This window comes from Lemur catta, chromosome 7 (assembly GCF_020740605.2).
Source record: "Lemur catta isolate mLemCat1 chromosome 7, mLemCat1.pri, whole genome shotgun sequence".
In the NCBI taxonomy this organism is placed as follows: domain Eukaryota; kingdom Metazoa; phylum Chordata; class Mammalia; order Primates; family Lemuridae; genus Lemur; species Lemur catta.
The window spans coordinates 99,773,920-99,792,207 of NC_059134.1; the positions used below are offsets into that span (position 1 = coordinate 99,773,920).

The 18,288-nt window shown below is 48.3% G+C and overlaps 5 protein-coding genes and 1 non-coding gene across 7 annotated transcripts; 3 read left to right on the forward strand and 3 right to left on the reverse strand.

Moving 5' to 3' along the window:
• Window positions 1-45: 45 nt before the first annotated feature.
• CSKMT (citrate synthase lysine methyltransferase) lies at window positions 46-6,057 on the forward strand. Of its 2 annotated transcripts, none has more exons than XM_045555957.1 (3): window positions 46-368; window positions 4,001-5,211; window positions 5,382-6,057. In XM_045555957.1, exons 2-3 carry the CDS (start codon window positions 5,145-5,147, stop codon window positions 6,035-6,037), a joined length of 723 nt encoding a protein of 240 aa, XP_045411913.1. In that variant the 5' UTR covers window positions 46-368; window positions 4,001-5,144; the 3' UTR covers window positions 6,038-6,057. The 2 variants fall into 2 exon arrangements, with proteins under 2 accessions (XP_045411913.1, XP_045411912.1); XM_045555956.1 differs by lacking the exon at window positions 46-368 and having other exon boundaries at window positions 3,716-4,327; window positions 4,881-5,211.
• On the reverse strand, window positions 2,308-4,479 carry C7H11orf98 (chromosome 7 C11orf98 homolog). The gene is made up of 4 exons (XM_045555982.1): window positions 4,388-4,479; window positions 4,106-4,230; window positions 2,743-2,840; window positions 2,308-2,660 (listed from the first exon to the last, which is right to left on the reverse strand). The coding sequence occupies exons 1-4, from the start codon at window positions 4,424-4,426 to the stop codon at window positions 2,551-2,553; spliced, it is 372 nt and encodes a 123-aa protein (XP_045411938.1). The 5' UTR covers window positions 4,427-4,479; the 3' UTR covers window positions 2,308-2,550.
• Window positions 4,656-4,804, forward strand: LOC123643119. The gene has a single exon (XR_006736679.1). It is a non-coding gene; the product is annotated as a small nucleolar RNA SNORA57 (small nucleolar RNA).
• Window positions 6,058-6,471: 414 nt separating the features above from the next.
• LBHD1 (LBH domain containing 1) lies at window positions 6,472-8,516 on the reverse strand. The gene is made up of 3 exons (XM_045557066.1): window positions 8,199-8,516; window positions 7,955-8,120; window positions 6,472-6,731 (listed from the first exon to the last, which is right to left on the reverse strand). Exons 1-3 carry the CDS (start codon window positions 8,349-8,351, stop codon window positions 6,472-6,474), a joined length of 579 nt encoding a protein of 192 aa, XP_045413022.1. The 5' UTR covers window positions 8,352-8,516.
• A 1,189-nt stretch (window positions 8,517-9,705) lies between these two features.
• On the forward strand, window positions 9,706-10,398 carry LOC123641342 (ubiquinol-cytochrome-c reductase complex assembly factor 3). The gene is made up of 2 exons (XM_045555986.1): window positions 9,706-9,898; window positions 9,989-10,398. The coding sequence occupies exons 1-2, from the start codon at window positions 9,779-9,781 to the stop codon at window positions 10,136-10,138; spliced, it is 270 nt and encodes an 89-aa protein (XP_045411942.1). The 5' UTR covers window positions 9,706-9,778; the 3' UTR covers window positions 10,139-10,398.
• Window positions 10,399-12,939: 2,541 nt separating this feature from the next.
• Window positions 12,940-15,986, reverse strand: UBXN1 (UBX domain protein 1). The gene is made up of 10 exons (XM_045555948.1): window positions 15,898-15,986; window positions 15,725-15,812; window positions 15,548-15,601; window positions 15,353-15,459; window positions 15,199-15,268; window positions 14,684-14,875; window positions 14,538-14,589; window positions 14,290-14,406; window positions 13,254-13,446; window positions 12,940-13,080 (listed from the first exon to the last, which is right to left on the reverse strand). Exons 2-10 carry the CDS (start codon window positions 15,781-15,783, stop codon window positions 13,031-13,033), a joined length of 894 nt encoding a protein of 297 aa, XP_045411904.1. The 5' UTR covers window positions 15,784-15,812; window positions 15,898-15,986; the 3' UTR covers window positions 12,940-13,030.
• Between the last annotated feature and the right edge of the window lie 2,302 nt (window positions 15,987-18,288).

Sequence of the window (18,288 nt, forward strand, 5' to 3'; positions counted from 1 at the left end):
GCGTCGGAGTCCTAGAGCAAAACCCAGGCAATGACAGCGGAAACTGACCCGCCTTCGACGCAACTATTTTTTTCAAAGGGCCATTGACACACAGGCTAGAGAAAGCCGCGGCCTTTCACAATAGGATTTAATTATTTTTCCTAATGCCAAAAATACAAAATGTTCAACTCAGGAGCTTTTAAAAAATGAAGCACTAGGAAACATTTTAATCAATAACCAGTGACGATGTAAAAAGCAACTAAAGGGAAGGGAAGGGCAAATGCGAAAAAGAGATGAAAAGAAGAAAAAATTCATAAAAGATGAATAGAAGAGAGGGAAGGAGAGTGAACCCGAAGCGCATTGGGCTAAAGGTATCCTCCCAGTCGCAGGTGGGTACATCCTCATATCAGTCTCCTTTGTTTAGGCTTTGCTCTCTTCCCAACTTCCCAGCTTAGGGACCTTCGTCTAACTCACATCCCCATACTTGGCAGAAACGGAGCTTGTCAACTATGTACGGAGCCAATTTACCTAGATTTAAGTTCCAGCTGTTCCACGTACTAGCTGTGTACTTTACTTATCCACTCTATGCCCATTCCCTCTTCTGGAAATGAGGAGGTAATAGTACAGCTACCTCACAGAGTTGTTATGAAAATTGAAACAAGGTAGTGTGTTCATTGCATGTTACTTGGTGCCTGCAATGAATGGTAAGCACTATATAAACATTAGCTATTTTTATTATCTTTGTTGAATGAACACCAGAAAATAAGCTCTTTGACAACAGGGACTTCACCTATTTTGTTAAAAGCTATATCCTTATCACCTACAACAGTGTCTGCCTGGCTTGTAGTAGATTCTTAATTGTTGTTGAGTGAATAAATAGGAAAGTAAGTTCTGAGATCTATGCTACCCAGAAGGCTTAGTGCTATCAATGGGAGTGAGTTAGAATGCACCAGATGGTAGGTATTAAAGATATTTTTGAAATGATTGTGCTTTAAAAGTAAAATGACTAATTTACGTCATTTATGGGTCTTTATTTATTCTTAATTTTAGAAGTTCAATCACTTACACAAGTGTTTCTATTACCTATTACCTAGCACTGTTCTAGAACAGTAAATATGAGACAATTTCTAAGGATTCCACAATCTAAGAATGCTTGTTTTGGAGCTGGACAGATCTGGATTCATATCTGCCATTTATTAGCAATATAACTCTAAGCAAGTGACCCAGTTGTTTGGAGCCTGTTTTCTTGTCTGTAAAATGAGCATGATGCCTGTATCTCACAAACTTTTTGTGAAGATCACTTGAGATAATTTATGTAAAAGGCTTAGCATAATGCCAGATGCAGAAACTCCTCTTTGAATGACATCAGTGACAAGAGGCAGTTTGAAGGACTCTGGAGCTAGGCTGCCTGTACCCAAGTCCTTCTATCATTTTCTAGCTAGTGACCATGGGCTTTTTCTTTATCTTGGTTTCTGCATCTGTAAAATGGGGATAGTATCACAGTATCTGTCTGAGATCTGTATTAGGACGGTGGTTGTTGTATAGTAAAGCACTTTAAAAAGTTGTCAGCCAGGCAGTGGCTCATACTTGTAATCCTAGCACTTTGGGAGGCCAAGGCATAGCAGATCTTGTCTCTACAAAAAAAATTAGCTGGGCATGGTGGTGTGCACCTGTGGTCCCTCCCTGCTGCCTGAGGGCTGAGCAGAAGGATCGCTTGAGCCCAGGAGTTCAAGCCTGAAGTGAGCCCAAAGCAGGAGGATCACTTGAGGCCAGGAGTTCAAGACCAGCCTGGGCAATAGCAAGACACTGTCTCTACTAAAAATGGTAGCTACTTAGGAGGCTGAGGAAAGAGGATCTCTTGAGCCCAGGAGTTTGAGGTTGCACTTAGCTATAATCACGCCACTGTACTCTAGCCTGGGCAACAGAGCAAGACCTTGTTTCAAACAAACAAACAAAAAAACCCAGAAGTTTTGAATGTTAAAAGGGAAAAATAATGTTGGGTCTTCATTTTATTGAAAACATAATCCAGCAATGGAAGCAAGAGAAACATGAGGTAAAGTGACTTGCCCACCCTCGTCATACAGGGGCAGTGGCAGAACTGGTATCACGACTCTTACCTCTTCTGTCAGCCCTAAAATAATCGTTATTTTTGGCAGAAATGGAAAGTTAGAGTGTCATTCACTAAGGAGACAGGACCAACACAGAGGCTGGCTTCTTGTTGCATTTGCTTAAGCAAGCTCTGTGGGTCTTGCTTCCTGACTGTCTTGCTTCTACACTCCACAATCTCTTCATGGTCCATCCATGGTCCTACATTTAACCACACACATGTCAGTCAGAGGTCTAGGGCTTTATTACAAATGGAGTTGACTACTGGGCAGACCCCTCTCCAATCTTTCTTTTGTACCCTCTTCCCTCCCAACACATCCCTCCAGGGGAGGTCAGTAAGCCATTATGGAAGAGGAATCTGGGGAGAGTTGAAAAGGGCCAATGCTTTCTCCAAAGTCCTCTGAAACAACCTCCGTAGTCCTTATGGCTCCAGCTGAGAATATCCTGGTGAAAAAGGTAAGAACTTTAGCTCTCATCTTCAAGGTCCTTCATGTCTACATCCTGGGGGGGGTTTGTCTTCTTTTGCCGTTTGGGCTGTGCTTCACTAGTTCTGGCTGGCTTTGAAGGAGCTTCCACTGAGTAAAGGGAAAGAGGAAGCATTAAAGAACCCAAATAAATCCAGGCTCCCCTTCACCCACTTCTGTGCCCCAGCCTCACCTTCCATGGCTGCCTTCTCTTTCTGGGCAAGCCGGATCTGCTGGAGGAGTTTCCTGCGCTTCTTCCCCGAAAGAGTAATGTTGGCACGTGCACTGGACCTGAAGGGTAGGTAGGAGCAAAGATATCAAGGTTAACCTGAACTGACCTATGTCACACAAATGGTTCTGTCTATGGAAAAGACCTTTGTATTCAAATCACATAACTGTCTGAAAGTCTGAGCTCTAAGGTCGTGAGTTAAGTCTCTCCAATACTTAGACTTTAACATACTTAACACTAATCTCAACACATATCTCAGGATTAAGTATTAAATAAAGTAGTTAATGTTAAATGTTAAAATTTAGTATGTAGTAGAAACTCTAGGTTGGGTGCAGTGGCTCACGTCTGTAATCCTAGCACTTTGGGAGGCCTAGGCAGAAGGATTGCTTGAGGCCAGTTCGAGACTAGCCTAAGCGAGAGGGAGACCCCCAACTCTACACAAAACAGAAAAATTAACTGGGCATGGTAGCACACGCCTGTAGTCCCAGAGCTACTCAGGAGGATGAGGCAAGAGGACCATTTGAGCCCAAAAGTTAGAGGCTGCAGGCCAGGTGTGGTGGCTCATGCCTATAATCCTAGCACTCTGGGAGGCCGAGGCAGGAGGAACTTTTGAGCTTAGGAGTTCGAAACTAGCCTGAGCAAGAGCAAGACCCCATTTCTACTATAAAATAGAAAGAAATTAGCTGGACAACTAAAAATATATAGACAAAATTAGCCGGGCATGGTGGCGCATGTCTGTAGTCCCAGCAACTTGGGAGGCTCGGGCAGAAGGATTTCTTGAGCCCAGGAGTTTGAGGTTGCTGTGAGCTAGGCTGAGGCCACAGCACTCTAGCCCGGGTGATAGAGCAAGACCCTGTCTCCAAAAAGGAAAAAGAAACTCTAAATATTTATACTGAAGAAGCCATTGAAAGGATGTAGAAAGTAGTTAATGAATGAAAACTCTTCCCCAAGACTCAGGGGTCCTTGAAACTTCTAAGGAAATCCTATGTGTACCTTTGGGAAAATTCTTGTATGCACTTATATGTGCACTTTTCTGTATGTAAAAATAAGTTTACTTATAAAAAATCTATGTGAACGTACAATGTTACTGTAGGTGGGGGAGTCGACAACTTTTCTGAGATTCTCAATAGAGTCCAAGACCCAAGAAAGGTTGTCAGCTACTGGTATCGAGAGGCTAGCAGAGTTTAGGAACTAACACAGCCAACAACTATTTCCCTCATAGACGTGAGTGCACGAGGAAAGCAGAGCGGTGTTGGTTGATCCGGAGTTCCACAAGGAGGGGAAGGCTCGGTGGGGAGGACCAAAGGGAAGAGGGTTTGGTACTCACGCCCGCTTCTTGAGGTGGTGCCGCGTGATCAGCCCCTCGTCTATCACAGCCCCAACCACCTGGTGCTTCAGTCGCCGCTCCCGGTTCAACACCCGCCGGCGCTTGAACAGCTTCTTCTTCAGTTCCTGCGTGGGAGAAACATGCGAATGAGACCGAGGCGGCGCACGGCAACCTGGGACAGCTATGCCCGGAGACCCTGGCCTCCCATCAATCCCATCTCGGGTGAGACAAGAAGACTCCAGGAGGTTTGGGGAAACAAAATCGCGGCCCCCGCGCAGTCACCGTTCGGGGCCGGTTGATCTTTCCCCCAGGAGCCCCCATGGTCTCAGCGTGACGCGGGGTCCGCACTTCCGCTCCGCCCAGGGTTGGCAGAGCTCCGCCCCTCAGCCCTCCGAGGGCCAATCGCAGCTCGGGGGCGGGTCGCGGGGCTATATAATGTAGCTGGGCTGGCACTGAGGTCTTTCCAAGGGTGGCAGTAGGGTAAGTGTGTATGCTGTCGGGGGACCGAGGCGCCAGTGCGGGGATTTGGGGCTGGGCCGGGCCTGCGGACCCTCCTTTTCTTGGCGGGGACCGGGCGTGTGGTCCCGCTCCCCGTTATGTACGGAGGCAGAGTGAAAGGGCTCCGGCCCCCTCGGCGTCATGTCTTCGGTGCCGGCGGCTTCCCGTCCACCGGTTCTATCCTCAAGCGCCGGGACACCGGGTTTCTTGAAACTGAGCAGAACCGAGATCCAGCGTGCTCCGACCGGGGTGCTCACGCCTTCTCCTTTAATTTCAGGACGACGGACGCCGCCCCAGAAGCGGGAGCTGTCCTATCCTATCCCCTGCTCTTGCACTTCGCGTTGCAACCAATAAAGGCCGTTTCTACCGTACTAGGTCTTTGTCCGCGTTCTTTATTCTGAGGCTGCGGAGTTCGGGGAGGCTGTAGGCGTTCTTCCACGACGCGGAATTTGCAGATCTTCCTTTGACCCTGATACCCCTGGCTGGAGTGCGGTCGGCATTTCCCATAAAGTTCTTTGGCTGACCTTGCCTGGACCTCCGGATGGCAGCGTTGCGGCGAACGTTCCACGTGCGGAGCCTGGTGGCTGGGACCCGCCGCACCTTTGCGGGTAGGGAGTGTGGAGGCACAGTGGGAGGGCAAGGAGGATTCTTAGTGACCTGGGAGCCTAGTCCCTGAAATTGTGGCTCTTGAAACCCCAGGGTACATATGCGCCGTTTTTGGAGCGGTGAGATAGAACTTGGACATCGGATGACACGTACCCTCCACCCGTGTTCACAGGCTCCCTGGCTGGTAGCTGCCTGGCAGACCGCTGCCTCTGGGATCAACTTCACGCCCGGCCTCGTCTAGGAAGTGTCCCCACCTTCGACTGGTTCTTTGGATACGAGGAGGTTCAGGGGCTCCTACTGCCGTTGCTGCAGGAAGCACGGGCTGCCAGTCCACTGCGGGTGCTGGATGTGGGCTGTGGAACCTCCAGCCTGTGCACAGGCCTGTACACCAAATCTCCACACCCAGTGGATGTGCTGGGGGTGGACTTATCTCCTGTGGCTGTGGCCCACATGAACAACCTCCTGGAGGGTGGTCGAAGCCAAACACCTCTATCCCCTGGGCACCCTGCCTCCTACCTCCGCTTCATACAGGCTGATGCCCAGAACCTGGGGCCTGTGGCTTCCTCAGGCTCCTTCCAGCTACTGTTGGACAAGGGCACCTGGGATGCTGTCGCCCGAGGTGGTCTGCCTGGGGCTTACCAGCTACTATCAGAATGTCTCAGGGTCCTAAGCCCCCAGGGGACCCTGATTCAGTTCTCAGATGAGGACCCTGATGTGCGGCTCCCCTGCCTAGAGCAAGGGTCCCAAGGCTGGACTGTCACTGTACAGGAGCTAGGCCCTTTCAGGGGTATCACCTACTTTGCTTACTTGGTTCAGGGCTGTCATTAGTAAAGACATTTTGGTCCTGACTGTTATTAGTGTTTCTCCTGGGCAAAGAGGGCTGGAAAGAGCATTGTCTTTGCAAGACAGATGGCTGAAAAAGAATTTGAGTTCTGGCTTCCACATTTACTAGCTGGGTGCACATTATTGAATGTTTTTGTGCCCCAGTTTACTCATCTGCAGAGTGGAAATAATACCTGGAGTTATGGAGATTACATACTTAAACATTTAGCAGTGCCAAGCACAAGTTGAATGCTGAAAAGAGAAGGTACATGTGGATCATAACCCACTTACAACTACCTGGAGCTCCTAAAAGCAGCAAACAGAAACTCAATCGAAATCTCAGCATTTACTTGTGTAATCCAGGTGGCCTGACCTCTAAGCCTCATTTTTCTCACCTGTAAAACGGGAAGGTGTGAGGTAGAAGGGCTTCATAAATAAACCTAGGTGAAATATTTGAGGGAGAGACAACAGTACTTACCCTCAAAGCTACTTGGAGGCAGGAGATGAGAATATTCCACAAAACGGCTTCTGCAGGCATAGGAGCTTATTGCTGGGTCCCAAAAAGAACAGAAGTTGGGGGCTTCCTGGTACTCTGTGTCCTCAGGAATCCAGGAGGCATCTTGTTCTTCCTGCCCCCAGCTGAGTCCAACATTAAATGTTCTTAAGGGTGACCTAGGGTTCTGTGGGCTCCAAGCCCAGCCTGGTGGGGGAGGGGAGAGAACCCATTAACAGTGAAATATATGCCTAATATATTATTGAATTTTTATTTTTTTTCTTGTCAGTATGCTTGCTTGGGAATATTGAATTTTTTAAAAGATTATAAAACTGGCCAGGTGCAGTGGCCCATGCCTGTAATCCCAACATTTTGGGAGACCAAGATGGGAGGATTGCTTGAGGCCAGGAGTTCAAGACCAGCCTGGGCACCATAGTAATACCTCATCACCACAAAATATAAGAATTAGCAGTGTCTAGGGGTGTGCACCTATAGTCCTAGCCTCGCTGGATGCTGAGGTAGGAGAACCACTTGAACCCAGGAGTTCGAGGTTACAATGAGTTATGATCTGGCCACTGCGCTCTACCCTGGGTGACAAAGCAAGACCTGTGTTGAAAAAAAAGTTGTAAAACTAATCTGTGTAATTTTTTGTTTATGGAAAATAAGAGCAAATTATAATATGATTAAGAGCCTAACTTTACAGCCTGTTTCTTCATTTATAAAGAGAGTATCTACTTCATTGGGTGGTTCTGAAAATCATGAGTTAAAGGTATTTAGCACAGTGCCTGGCACATAGTAAATGCTCAAAAAAAGGTAACTTCTATAAGAGTATACACAGAAGGAAAATATTAAAAGTACAGATTAAAAGGCCTGGCGCAGTGGCTCACACTTGTAATCCTAGCACTCTGGGAGGCCGAGGCAGGTGGACCGTTTGAGCTCAGGAGTTGGAGACCAGCCTGAGCAAGAGTGAGACCCCGTCTCTACTAAAAATAGAAAGAAATTATATGGACAACTAAAAATACTTAGAGAAAAAATTAGCCGGGCATGGTGGTGCATGCCGGTAGTCCCAGCTACTAGGGAGGCTGAGGCAGGAGCATTGCTTGAGCCCAGGAGTTTGAGGTTGCTGTGAGCTAGGCTGATGCCACAGCACTCTAGCCCGGGCAACAGAGTGACACTCTGTCTCAAAAAAAAAAAAAAAGTACAGATTAAAGAGTGTTACCCATTCTGACACCAGAACTGTCCTCTAATGTTCACCAGCTTTGCCAACTGCCTTGACTTTGGTCTTCTACATCTTTCTTCACCACCTTTATTTAGCACCTACTCTGTGCCTGGCACTGATGAATGCAGGGGATACTGCTGAGTTTTCCCTCTTGGCCCTACCCAGAACATCCAGGTCACAATGGCCCCACTGATCCATCCACCGCCTTCACCTGGCTCTTCACTTTCGTCCTGGAAGAAGGCCTCAGCCTCCTCTTCCTCACCATCTGTGAGCAGCAGCAGCTCCTCATGGGGCCACTGGAGATCCCCATTCTCTTCTTCATTCACCTCAGAGGCTTCCACCACAATAGAGGGCAGGTGGGACTTTTGAGAAACAACCTGAGTAGAGACAGCAGGGAGGCTGGGGCAAATTGGAGGATGAGCCAGCTGCAGGACACTGGGTGGGTAGGTACTAACCTGAATATCCTGGTGCCCTTCAACCCTCCCAATCTCTCCTCTGTCCTTCCGCAGAGAGTTGGTCAGCCTGGGACTTTCTGGGTGCTTGGAGGAGCCTGGGCTATCTCTAGCCCAAGGCCCATCCTCCTCACTGCTCCCAGGCACAAGGGCCATGGTGGTGATTCTTAAGAGAACAAGGTAGTTGAACTCAGAATAGAGTACTCCTGCCCAATGCACCCCACAGACTGTTTCTTTAATCCTCTTTGGAGCCTGGCCCCTTAATCACTTCTGAGGAGAGGGGGATGACATGCTAGGAGATTACAGGCCTTCTAAGGGAGGGAAAAATGCTCAAGAGGTGGGATAGGAGCTTTATTTCTACTTACTCCCTGGAGACACTGGGATGGCAGCAAGGGTAGGAGACAACAAGGGCATCTGGATTAAAGTTTTGTGAGTGAAGAGCTTTGATAATGAACTTGGAATTTCCTGACTCCTTTGCTTACTGGTTTTCCCAAGCTGGCATGTTTGTTTGTATCATATTTAATGAATATTTATGTGGTTTTTACTATTTACCAGGAACTGTTTTAAGTGTTTGTATATAACTCAAATTATCCTAAAACTATGAGACAGAACTGTTATAAGCCACATTTTCCAATGCAGAAACCAGGGCACAAAGAACTTAAATGACTTGCCTACAGTCAGTCGCACAGCTAAGTCCAAATTAGAATTCTGTATGTTACACAAAGTCCAGAGTTTTCAGAGTTAAAAATAAAACAGTACAAAAACCAGTGCCAAGGGTATACTATGATGAAAAAAATAACATTATTTATAAAATAAATAAAATAAGCTGGGCGCAGTGGATCACATCTTTAATCTTAGAACTTTGGGAGGCCAAAGTGGGAGGGTTCCTTGAGGCCAGGAGTTTGACACCAGCCTGGGCAACATGGCAAGACTCCGTCTCCACAAAATTTTTTTTTTTAATTATTAGCCGAGCGTGGTGAGCTATGATCGTGCCACAGCACTGAGCAGGGAAAAAAAAATTTTTTATATATGATATATAGTACATATAATATATATAAAATATATATCCCTATTACCCGTTTCCCCACCTAGTACACTTGGCTTTGAGTTTTTGTTCCGGAGCTGAAGGTACTGAAAGGGATCAGAATGATGTCTGTAAGTATCTGGATGACCACTTTTGTGCTGTGTTAAACGCGGAAGTGACTGCAGGGAATTGCAGAGCCCTTTACTGATGGGGAAATTTCGGAAGGCAGAAAACTGGGCAATTGTAAAACCCACAGCAACCATAAAGGCACGTACTTTTCCCCCTGGCAATCCCACTCCAGATCTGATGAAAAAGGGCCCCACGCTGACCCCCTAGGTGCCAACATCTTTTTTTGACACGTTCAAGCTCCTCAGCTTAAGACCAACGCTTTACGGATTCCAAACGAGTCTCCCACCAGGCCCTCTCTAGCCGAGCGCTTCTCTATGGTTTCCGCCCCCTCTGGGCCGCTCTAGCCTGCGCAGGGGGCGGGGAGACGTCCGTGGCTGCCTTTCTAGGCTGCTGGAGACTCCAGGGGACACCTCTGTGGTCGCGCTGGGCCATGGGGGCCGTGAAGAAGACGCTGGTCGCAGTCGCGATGCTGGGCGCAGGGGCTGGCGTGGGCGCCGCTCTCTTTGCTCTGGTGACCCCGGGAGAGCTGCAGAAGCAAGCAATGCTGAAGGTAGAAGCAACTGGGAGACCTGAGGGGGGTAGACGGGCAGAGAACCCCGGTCTGGGTGCTCACACTGCGAATCTCCCTTCCTGCCCTCAGGAGATGCCGGAGCAGAACCCGCAACACAGGGAGGAGGCGGCCAGGACCCAGGAGCTAGTGCTAGCCACTCTGCAGGAGGCGGCGGCCACGCAGGAGAACGTGGCCTGGAGGAAGAACTGGATGGTTGGCGGCGGCGGGAGGTCAGCGTGAGACCAGACTTGCCCCTGTGGGCGCTGGGACCTTAGCTCGGGCGCACTTGTCCGAGGCGGCCTTTCTTCTCTGGGGTCTGGACCCGGGATGTCGTGCCCAGGACTCTGCGGGGCCCCGGGACCTGCAGCTGGGTGAGCACGTCCCTCTCCCCCCCAAACCCTGCACTGATTGCTTTAACATCCACGTCTCGGTCCGGGGCCTAGAGGGTGGTCGGATGTGGTGAATTGAAGGAACCAATAAATCATGTTCTTCCACCCGGAGAGTGAGCCCTGCAATTCGGACTCGTACCAGTGCTTAGATACCCAATGTTGGTGCGTAGTCTGTGGCTGCTGCCTGCCCCACCCCCAGGAGAGGCGGAAGCACAGTAGGCATAGCGACCACATTTTTAAAACAGATCATGTGGTCTAAATTTGAGTGTACTTCCGGGAATAAACTAAGCAACATTCTTGAAATCAGAACTATGCTGGAAAAGCTTGTAGCAATGGATGCCTACAGAGCTGTGGTACCCAACCCCTGTGGTGGACCGGTACCAGTCGTGGCCTGTTAGAAACCCAGCCACACAGTAGGAGGTGAACAGTGGACAAGCATTGGAGCTTCTATTTACAGCTGCTCCCCAGGGCTGACATCACCGCTTAAGCTCCTCCTCCTGTCAAATCAGCAGGCGCATTAGATGCTCCTAGGAGCACAAACCCTACTGCAAACTGTGCATGTGAGGGATCTAGGTTGCTCACCTTATGAGAATCTAATGCCTGATGATCTGAGGTGGAGCCGAGGCCCAGATGCTAGTGCTGGGGGTCGGCTGCAAATACAGATTATCATTAGCAGAAAGGTTTGTATAATTATTTCATTATATATTACAATATAATAATAGTAGAAATAAAGTGCACAATAAATGTAATGTGCTTGAATCATCCTGAAACCATCATCTTCCCCTCCTTTCCTACCCCTCTACCCCCATGGAAAAATTGTCTTCCATGAAACAGGTCCCTGGTGCCAAAAAGGTTGGGGACCACTGCTATAGAGGACACTCAGGGCTCCTGTCCTTTGAGCAAGGTTGGAGAGGGACATCTAGCACTTAACATATGCCATAATGTTTTCTGTGGCCATTATTTGACCTACGGTTAATAGGTCTAAACAAGCTTAGAGAGGCTGATTTACTAGGAGTGGTGAAAGGAGCTTGCTTTGAGTTAGATCTTGGTTCAACTCCTGCATGTTAAAAAACCTCAGTCCTATGAAAAGTCACAACTGTCTTGAGAACGGTTAAAAAGATTAACTTAGAAGTGTAAAGTGGTTTCCAATCTCTGAATTCAGTCATAGGACCTATTGGACATGCCACTGAGGGGATGAGAGAAAGCAGTGGGGTCACAGCCAAGTCAACCAAGTCACTCCCCTTTTGTCTATTCTATATTCTGTGGTTCCCAAGCAAGATTGCAATTGAAAAAAGGTTCCTTACAATGCAAAATCCTACAAAAAAGAAAAAAGTTGCTTTTATTAAAGTCAGAACACTAAATGAAGCTTTGTAACACCGAAGTGTAAACCCAGATGTGAGCATTGGTGCCATTTTCAGCTGCTGGATGGTAGAGTTGTAAGCAGTGGAACACATTTGTTATCTGTGATCTTTACAGTATAAATGTGGCCTCTTCCCTAGTCCAAGAATGAGAGGACAAAGTCAGCAGCTGTTTGGCAAGACACTAGGGTGGGGTGCTCAGGAGGAGCTATTGTGAAGTTTGGTGGTTCAAAACCTGAGCTCTGGAGTTAGGCCTACCAGGTGTGTCCAGGTTCTACTGTTTGCTACCTGTGTCAGTTTGGGCAAGGATCATGTGCTTTGGTGTCCTGATCGCTAAAGTGGGAGGACTGTACCTACACCTTCATATAATAGTGCCTTCATATTTTCAGTTAATACATATAAAACACTTAAAATTGTATGTGGTACAAATTAAGTACTCAATACTTTTTAGCATTACTGGGAAAGCACCCTTGTGGTTGTGACTTACTCTTTAGAACAAAAGAGATGCAGGTGTGAAGTCCTGATGCATCCTAATGCTCCTCTTAATGTTGTGGACGGCCACATAAAAAAAAAAAAATCACCCTTATAGTTGCTAATACTTATTGGGAACTAATTAGGTGCCAGGCACTGTGCTAAAGCACATTATATATCAGCATTATGTAACCCTCACAACTACAAGAAACAGGCACTATTATCCCTATACTATTAAAGAAGAAACCAGACTTAAAGAAGTTAAGGCAAGGCTGGGCATGGTGGCTGATGCCTGTAATCCTAGCACTCTGGGAGGCCGAGGCAGGAGGATTGCTTGAGGTCTGGAGTTCAAGGCCAGGCTGAGCAAGAGCAAGACCCCGTCTCTACCAAAAATAGAAAAAAAATAGTCAGGTGTGGTGATGCATGCCTATAGTCCCAGCTACTTGGGAGGCTGAGGCAGGAGGCAAGAATTGGAGGTTGTGGTGAGCTATGATGACACCAGTGCACTCTAGTTCCAGCAACAAAGGGAGACTTTGTCTCAAAAAAAAAAAAAAAAAGAAAAGAAAAAGTCAAGGCATGTTGCTAGTAAGGATTTTAAGCTTATGCAGTCTTAACCATAGAAGCAAAAAAAGGTCATCCAATGTCCTTTCCCCACCCCCACCACCCCTCCTCCTAGCAGCTAATCAGACCTAGGGATTAGAAACAAGGCTCTTTGTTGGAAACTAAAGATGAGGAAGAAGGTCTACTCTAAATGCCATCCCTTTCGCTTCTTCCTCTGCCTCAGTTTTGTCCCTCCCAGCCATTCACGAAGGAGTGAAGCGTATAGAGAACACAGGTTCTATTTATTAGGAAGGAGATGTCAGTGCTTTATCAAAGATGAAGAGGTCAGAGAGGAATGGCAGGATAAAGGCCCATCAGCTGGGACATTTCTTGGCCACGATGAGGACAGCAGAAGGCACGAGTCCTGAAAATGGAAGAAAAACAGGCTTGAACCACAAGGACACTTGCTGTTTGCTCCCAAAATTCCTGGCTGCACACCATCTCCACCAAAGTCCCTTATCTTTGCATCCTTTCTTTTCCTAGCCATGCCCACCCCCCATTCCCCCAAGCCCTGGTTTCTGGTCTCCCATGCCATACCCAGTTCCTGCAGAGGTCGTTCCATGTCAGCCTCTGAGAAGGCCCGTCTGGGGAAGCCACTGAGCAACTGCACAGGGTCCTGGCCCCCTCCAGGTTCCTCCCCACGGTGGAGCTCCACATAGAGCCTCACAGCTGCCAGCTGTTCCCGGGCCCGGAAGGTCTGGGTCAGTGAGGTCCCATCTGGCAGCCTGACCTAGTGGGCAAGGGAGATATCCAGTATTTTGAGTGTCAAAACTGAGTGAGGGCCGGGCACAGTGAGTGGCTCATGGTTGTAATCCCAGCACTTTGGTGAGAGACTGAGACAGGAGGATCACTTGAGTCCAGGAGTTTGAGACCAGCCTGAGAACACAGAGAGAACCCTATCACTACAAAAAAAAAAAAAACATTAGCTGGGTGTGGTGGGGCACACCTGTAGTCCCAGCTACTTGAAAGGCCAAGGCAGGAGGATCCCTTGAACTCAGGAGTTTGAGGCTACAGTGAGCTATAATTGCACCACTGCACTCCAGCCTGGACAACAGAGACCCTGTCTCAAAAAAAAAAAAAAAAACTGAAAGTTGAGGTGCCCAAGTAAGGAAAAGAAGGAGAGCTAAAGCTGGCCCCTCCTTCCTCTTAGATTGATCCAGCACAACTACTATTTAAAGCACCAAAATGAACCACTTATGCTCTGCTTTACTAAATATTGAAGAGAAAGACTCCTAGTTCCCTCACATTCTAAGAAAGATAAGGACAAGATTATACAAAAACAACTGGATAAATACCACATCATGCAAATAGCTGTGTGATAAACCAAATGAAAACATTATGAACAAGTAAAAGAGTAACTGCTGAGTAAGAGGGAGGTATGAATTTAAATAAGACTGGGGCAGGTGAAATTTGATATCTTTCCTAAGAGTAGAGGAGATAGGATTTCAAAAGTCATTTACAAAGAAGGGAGAGATTTGGCAAAGGGAACTTAAACTGAAAAAAGCTCTGAGCTAGGCACCTTATAGGCCAAGAAAAGGGGTCCCAGGAGCAAGACAGAAATCAGAATCAGTACCTGTATGCGACACTGGTCATACTCCCGTTTGGTGGGAGGCTCCTGGCTGGGAGAGGAAGGAACAGGACCTGGCTCTGGTGCTGGTGGGGATGGCCGAGAAGCCACGCTACCACCATACTAAAGGACAAAGAAAACACTCCATCAGGCACCCACCCTCAGGAGATGATGAGTCCATGCTTGTCCTCTGAAGCTGGAAATTTAGTAAGCTGCCTACTCCATTACCCCCCAGTGTCTTCCCAGTCACCTACCTTCTTGGCTCTCTCTGCCTTGTCCCTCTCGATCTTTTCTCTAACCCTTTGTCTGGAAAGCAAACAGGAAGAGAGTAGATCAGATGTGAACAAAGCAAATCTTGATTTCTTTCTCATCTGTTATCCAACATCCCCGTTGCCCAGACCTGGCTGCTAACTCTTCAGCCTTTTCCCTCCTCCGCTCCTCAGCAGCCCGGCGCATCTCATCTTCCTGTAGCCGCTGGCGTGCAGCTGACAACTCTTGCCCCTGTCTCCTGCGCTGCCGCTCCCGTTCCAATGCCTCTCGCTCCTCTCTTTCCTCCCGCTCTCGCTGCTTCTGGGCCACCAGTTCCAACATCCTGTGTTGCAGGGAGGGAAGAGCTCAGAGAAATGGAAGAGCTCAGAGAAATGGACGTAGAGTAAGAAGGTGAGTTTATTAACAAGCGACTCAGAACAAAATTAGGCAACATGTGTCCCAAGATATGTGAAAGAATGAAAAGGAAAGGGAACTGTGAGGAAAGAACTGGGAAAATGTAGAAAGATCAGGCTTCTTTGACGAGAACCTTGGGGAGAGGTGGAAGATGACCCTCAGAAATGTGAGATTGAGATTGTTCCTTTTTTTTTTTTTTGAGACAAAGTCTCACTCTGTTGCCCAGGCCAGAGAGACTGTTCCTTATTGTACCTCTTGGTCTGTTCCTGTCTTTCCTCTTCACTCAAAATGGGTTTGCCTTCTCCAGCAGCAGACCCAGCTCCTACAAACAAGCAATCAGTATATTATCCCTTCAGATTCTCCTCGGGCCCTCCTGAATAATCACACCATGTCCCCCAGTCAGGACCTTCAGGTCCGCCTGGCTCTGAGAAGGTGGGTTCCCGTCCCAGAATATGTCCAAGGGAGGTGTCTAGAGGCTCGTCCACATCGGGGTCGTCTTCGTGCTCCATCAGCCTGGCAGGGAAAGTCAGCAGGGAGGTTAGCGTTGAGGCTGCCCCTCCCAGCAGTCGCCAATCCTCCGCCACCCGGTCTGAGCGCTCACCAGTCCATCGCAGCCTCGATGCCCTGGTTCCCTGTGAGGGCCAGAGCCTTCTCCCTGGGGGCAGAAACACCGTGAATAGCGCCCACGAGCCATGGTGACGGTCAGGTTGGGGCAAACGCCGGGACAGGTCCGCGGCTCCCCACCCCCGCGGGCCGGGGTTAGGAAGGGCTCCCTTACGCGCGTCCGCTGGGGAAGCCCATCTCGATAAGACTCTCCAGAGCCGTCAGCTCCGCCATGGCGCCTCGACCGCCGCTTCCGCGGGGACCTGGTGTGGCGAGAAGGAGGGCGGCAAAGGTCAGCGCGGGGCAAACTCTTCCCCGACGCCCCTGGCCGGGCGCTGGCTTACTCACCCGGCTCTGGACCAGCCGGGGACACCGACGAGAAGAAAGCCGAAGGGAAGCGGAAGTGCCCGAATCTGTTTGGGTCACGTGGGGGGCGAACGTGGACGGGTGCCGCAGAGAGCCATAAAACTACCAGGCTCTAGTGCCGGGACCGATGGTGATTGGCCCGAGTCACAAACAGGAGGCAACCTACCAAGCTCGGCGCCTGTGGGTGGAGGGGAAGAAAGATGGTGCGGTTTTGAAATCTGTGGGCGGAATGAAGTCAGCCCACACTGCCTCACACTTGTAGAAATTTCAAGGAATATGACCCTTTAGCGCAACCCCTCGGAAAGTTACTTGGCAATGTTTATCAGGAGCCATAGAAATGTGCAAGCTCTTTGACCCACTTATCCTCTCCGGATAGTTATCCTGTGCCTGACTGCCAAAACGATCTTTGCAAAACACAATATCCGATCCTGTCATCACCTCCCTGCTTTAAAACTCCTTGACACTCCAGTCATCTAGGACAAAACTTAAATGCAGGTGGTCTTACTTCTCCCTGCCCCCCCCTTTCCGGTTACAGCCCCATCTGGAAAGTGAAGGTAACAACAGCACCTCTCTTAGATGCTTGTCAAGACACTGTATGTACCTGGTCCGATGGTAGTGGGTTATCAGAACTTATTAACATTGTCACTAAAGTTGGTATTCAACCTCCCACTGCTAAATTTGACTGGCTTAAAAAAAAAGACACTGAAAATGCTGGTAGTCACTGCACAGTTTCATCTTCTGCCTTTTGAGGATAACCTGTGTATACTGCGAAACAGGTTCTAACCCTCGTCTTGGCCTTTGCACCCTCCAGCCCCTCTGCCTGGGATGCCTTCCCTCTTTTCTTGGCCTGGTTAACTAACTCCTAGTTGTTTTTCAGAACTCAGGGTTTGCTTTCTCAGGAAAGCCTACTTCAACCACCCCTTCTCCGCCTCCCAGCTGCAGTATTTACCCCATTAAGCATTTATCCAGTTGCTGCATAATCATGGTTGATTACTTAGCACTCCACCACTACCCCAGCTGTTAGATCCCTGAAGGTGAAGCTCACTGTAAATTTTTTTTTTTTTTTTTTTCCTTGAGACAGAGTCTCACTCTGTTGCCCAGGCTAGAGTGCCGTGGCGTCAGCCTAGCTCACAGCAACCTCAAACTCCTGGGCTCAAGCAATCCTCCTGCCTCAGCCTCCAGAGTAACCAGGATTACAGGCATGTGCCACTGTGCCTGGCTAATTTTTTCTATATATATTTTTAGTAGTCCAGCTAATTTCTTTCTGTATTTTTAGTAGAAATGGGATCTCGCTCTTGCTCAGGCTGATCTCGAACTACTGAGTTGAAACGATCCGATCCGCTGGCCTTGGCCTCCCAGAGTGCTAAGATTACAGGCGAGAGCCACCGCGCCCGGCCCCTACTTTAAATGTTTATTAGGAGGTAGAGTAATGATAACAGTTACCGATTGATAATATATATGCTAGAACTTTGGGAGGCTGAGGCAGGAGGATCACTTGAGCCTGGCAGTTCAAGGTTGCAGTGGGCTATGATTGTGCCACTGCACTGTAGCCTGGACAACAAAGCAAGACCTTGTCTCAAAAAAAGCCAACAACCCCACCCCCCAGAATTTTGACTGTTACGAGGGAAAAATAATGTTAGGTCTTCATTTTATTAAAAACATAATCCAGCAATGGCTAGCACTCTGGGAGGCTGAGGTGTCAGGATCACTTGAACTCAGGAGTTCAAGACCAGCCTGAGCAAGAGCAAGACCTCCTCTCTACTAAAAGTAGAAAAATTAGCTGGCATGTGCCTGAAGTCCTATCTACTCAGGAGGCAGGAGGAGCACTTGAGCCTAGGAGTTTGAGGTTGCAGTGAGCTATGATGATGCCAGTGCACTGTAGCCCAGGTAACAGCAAGACCCTGTCTCTAAAAAAAATAAATAAATAAATAAATAAAATATATAAATGCTAGAGACTTTTATATGATTAGTTTTTATATTTAATCATCACAACAATCTCTATGAGTTAGATACTATTATTAGTCATTGAAAACAGACCCAAGGCCGGGCTTGGTGGCTCATGCCTGTAATCCTAGCACTCTGGGAGGCCAAGGCGGAAGGATCGTTTGAGCTCAGGAGTTCGAGATCCCATCTCTACTAAAAACAGAAAGAAATTAGCTGGACAACTGAAAATATATAGAAAAAATTAGCTGGGCATGGTGGTGCATGCCTGTAGTCCCAGCTACTCGGGAGGCTGAGGCAGAAGGATTGCTTGAGCCCAGGAGTATTGAGGTTGCTGTGAGCTAGGCTGACGCCACGGCACTCTAGCCCGGGCAACAGTGAGACTCTGTATCAAAAAAAAAAAAGGAAAAAAGTAAAAGAAAACAGACCCAG

Bases quoted from the DNA above. Each gene is read 5' to 3' on its own strand.
- C7H11orf98 (XM_045555982.1), bottom strand. From the start codon at position 4,426: ATGGGGGCTCCTGGGGGAAAGATCAACCGGCCCCGAACG. The intron at 2,841-4,105 runs GTGAGTACCAAA...CCTACCCTTCAG, and splicing joins CACCACCTCAAGAAGCGGGC to GTCCAGTGCACGTGCCAACA. The intron at 2,661-2,742 runs GTGAGGCTGGGG...CCCTTTACTCAG, and splicing joins AGAGAAGGCAGCCATGGAAG to TGGAAGCTCCTTCAAAGCCA.
- CSKMT (XM_045555957.1), top strand. From the start codon at position 5,145: ATGGCAGCGTTGCGGCGAACGTTCCACGTGCGGAGCCTGGTGGCTGGG. The intron at 5,212-5,381 runs GTAGGGAGTGTG...CCGTGTTCACAG, and splicing joins GACCCGCCGCACCTTTGCGG to GCTCCCTGGCTGGTAGCTGC.
- LBHD1 (XM_045557066.1), bottom strand. From the start codon at position 8,351: ATGGCCCTTGTGCCTGGGAGCAGTGAGGAGGATGGGCCTTGGGCTAGA. The intron at 8,121-8,198 runs GTTAGTACCTAC...GTCTCTACTCAG, and splicing joins AAGGGCACCAGGATATTCAG to GTTGTTTCTCAAAAGTCCCA. The intron at 6,732-7,954 runs GTGAAGGCGGTG...CTCCCCCACCAG, and splicing joins GGACGAAAGTGAAGAGCCAG to GCTGGGCTTGGAGCCCACAG.
- LOC123641342 (XM_045555986.1), top strand. From the start codon at position 9,779: ATGGGGGCCGTGAAGAAGACGCTGGTCGCAGTCGCGATGCTGGGCGCA. The intron at 9,899-9,988 runs GTAGAAGCAACT...TCCTGCCCTCAG, and splicing joins AGAAGCAAGCAATGCTGAAG to GAGATGCCGGAGCAGAACCC.
- UBXN1 (XM_045555948.1), bottom strand. From the start codon at position 15,783: ATGGCGGAGCTGACGGCTCTGGAGAGTCTTATCGAGATGGGCTTCCCC. The intron at 15,460-15,547 runs GTGAGCGCTCAG...TTTCCCTGCCAG, and splicing joins ATCGAGGCTGCGATGGACTG to GCTGATGGAGCACGAAGACG. The intron at 14,876-15,198 runs GTACAATAAGGA...CCTGCAACACAG, and splicing joins AGACAGGAACAGACCAAGAG to GATGTTGGAACTGGTGGCCC.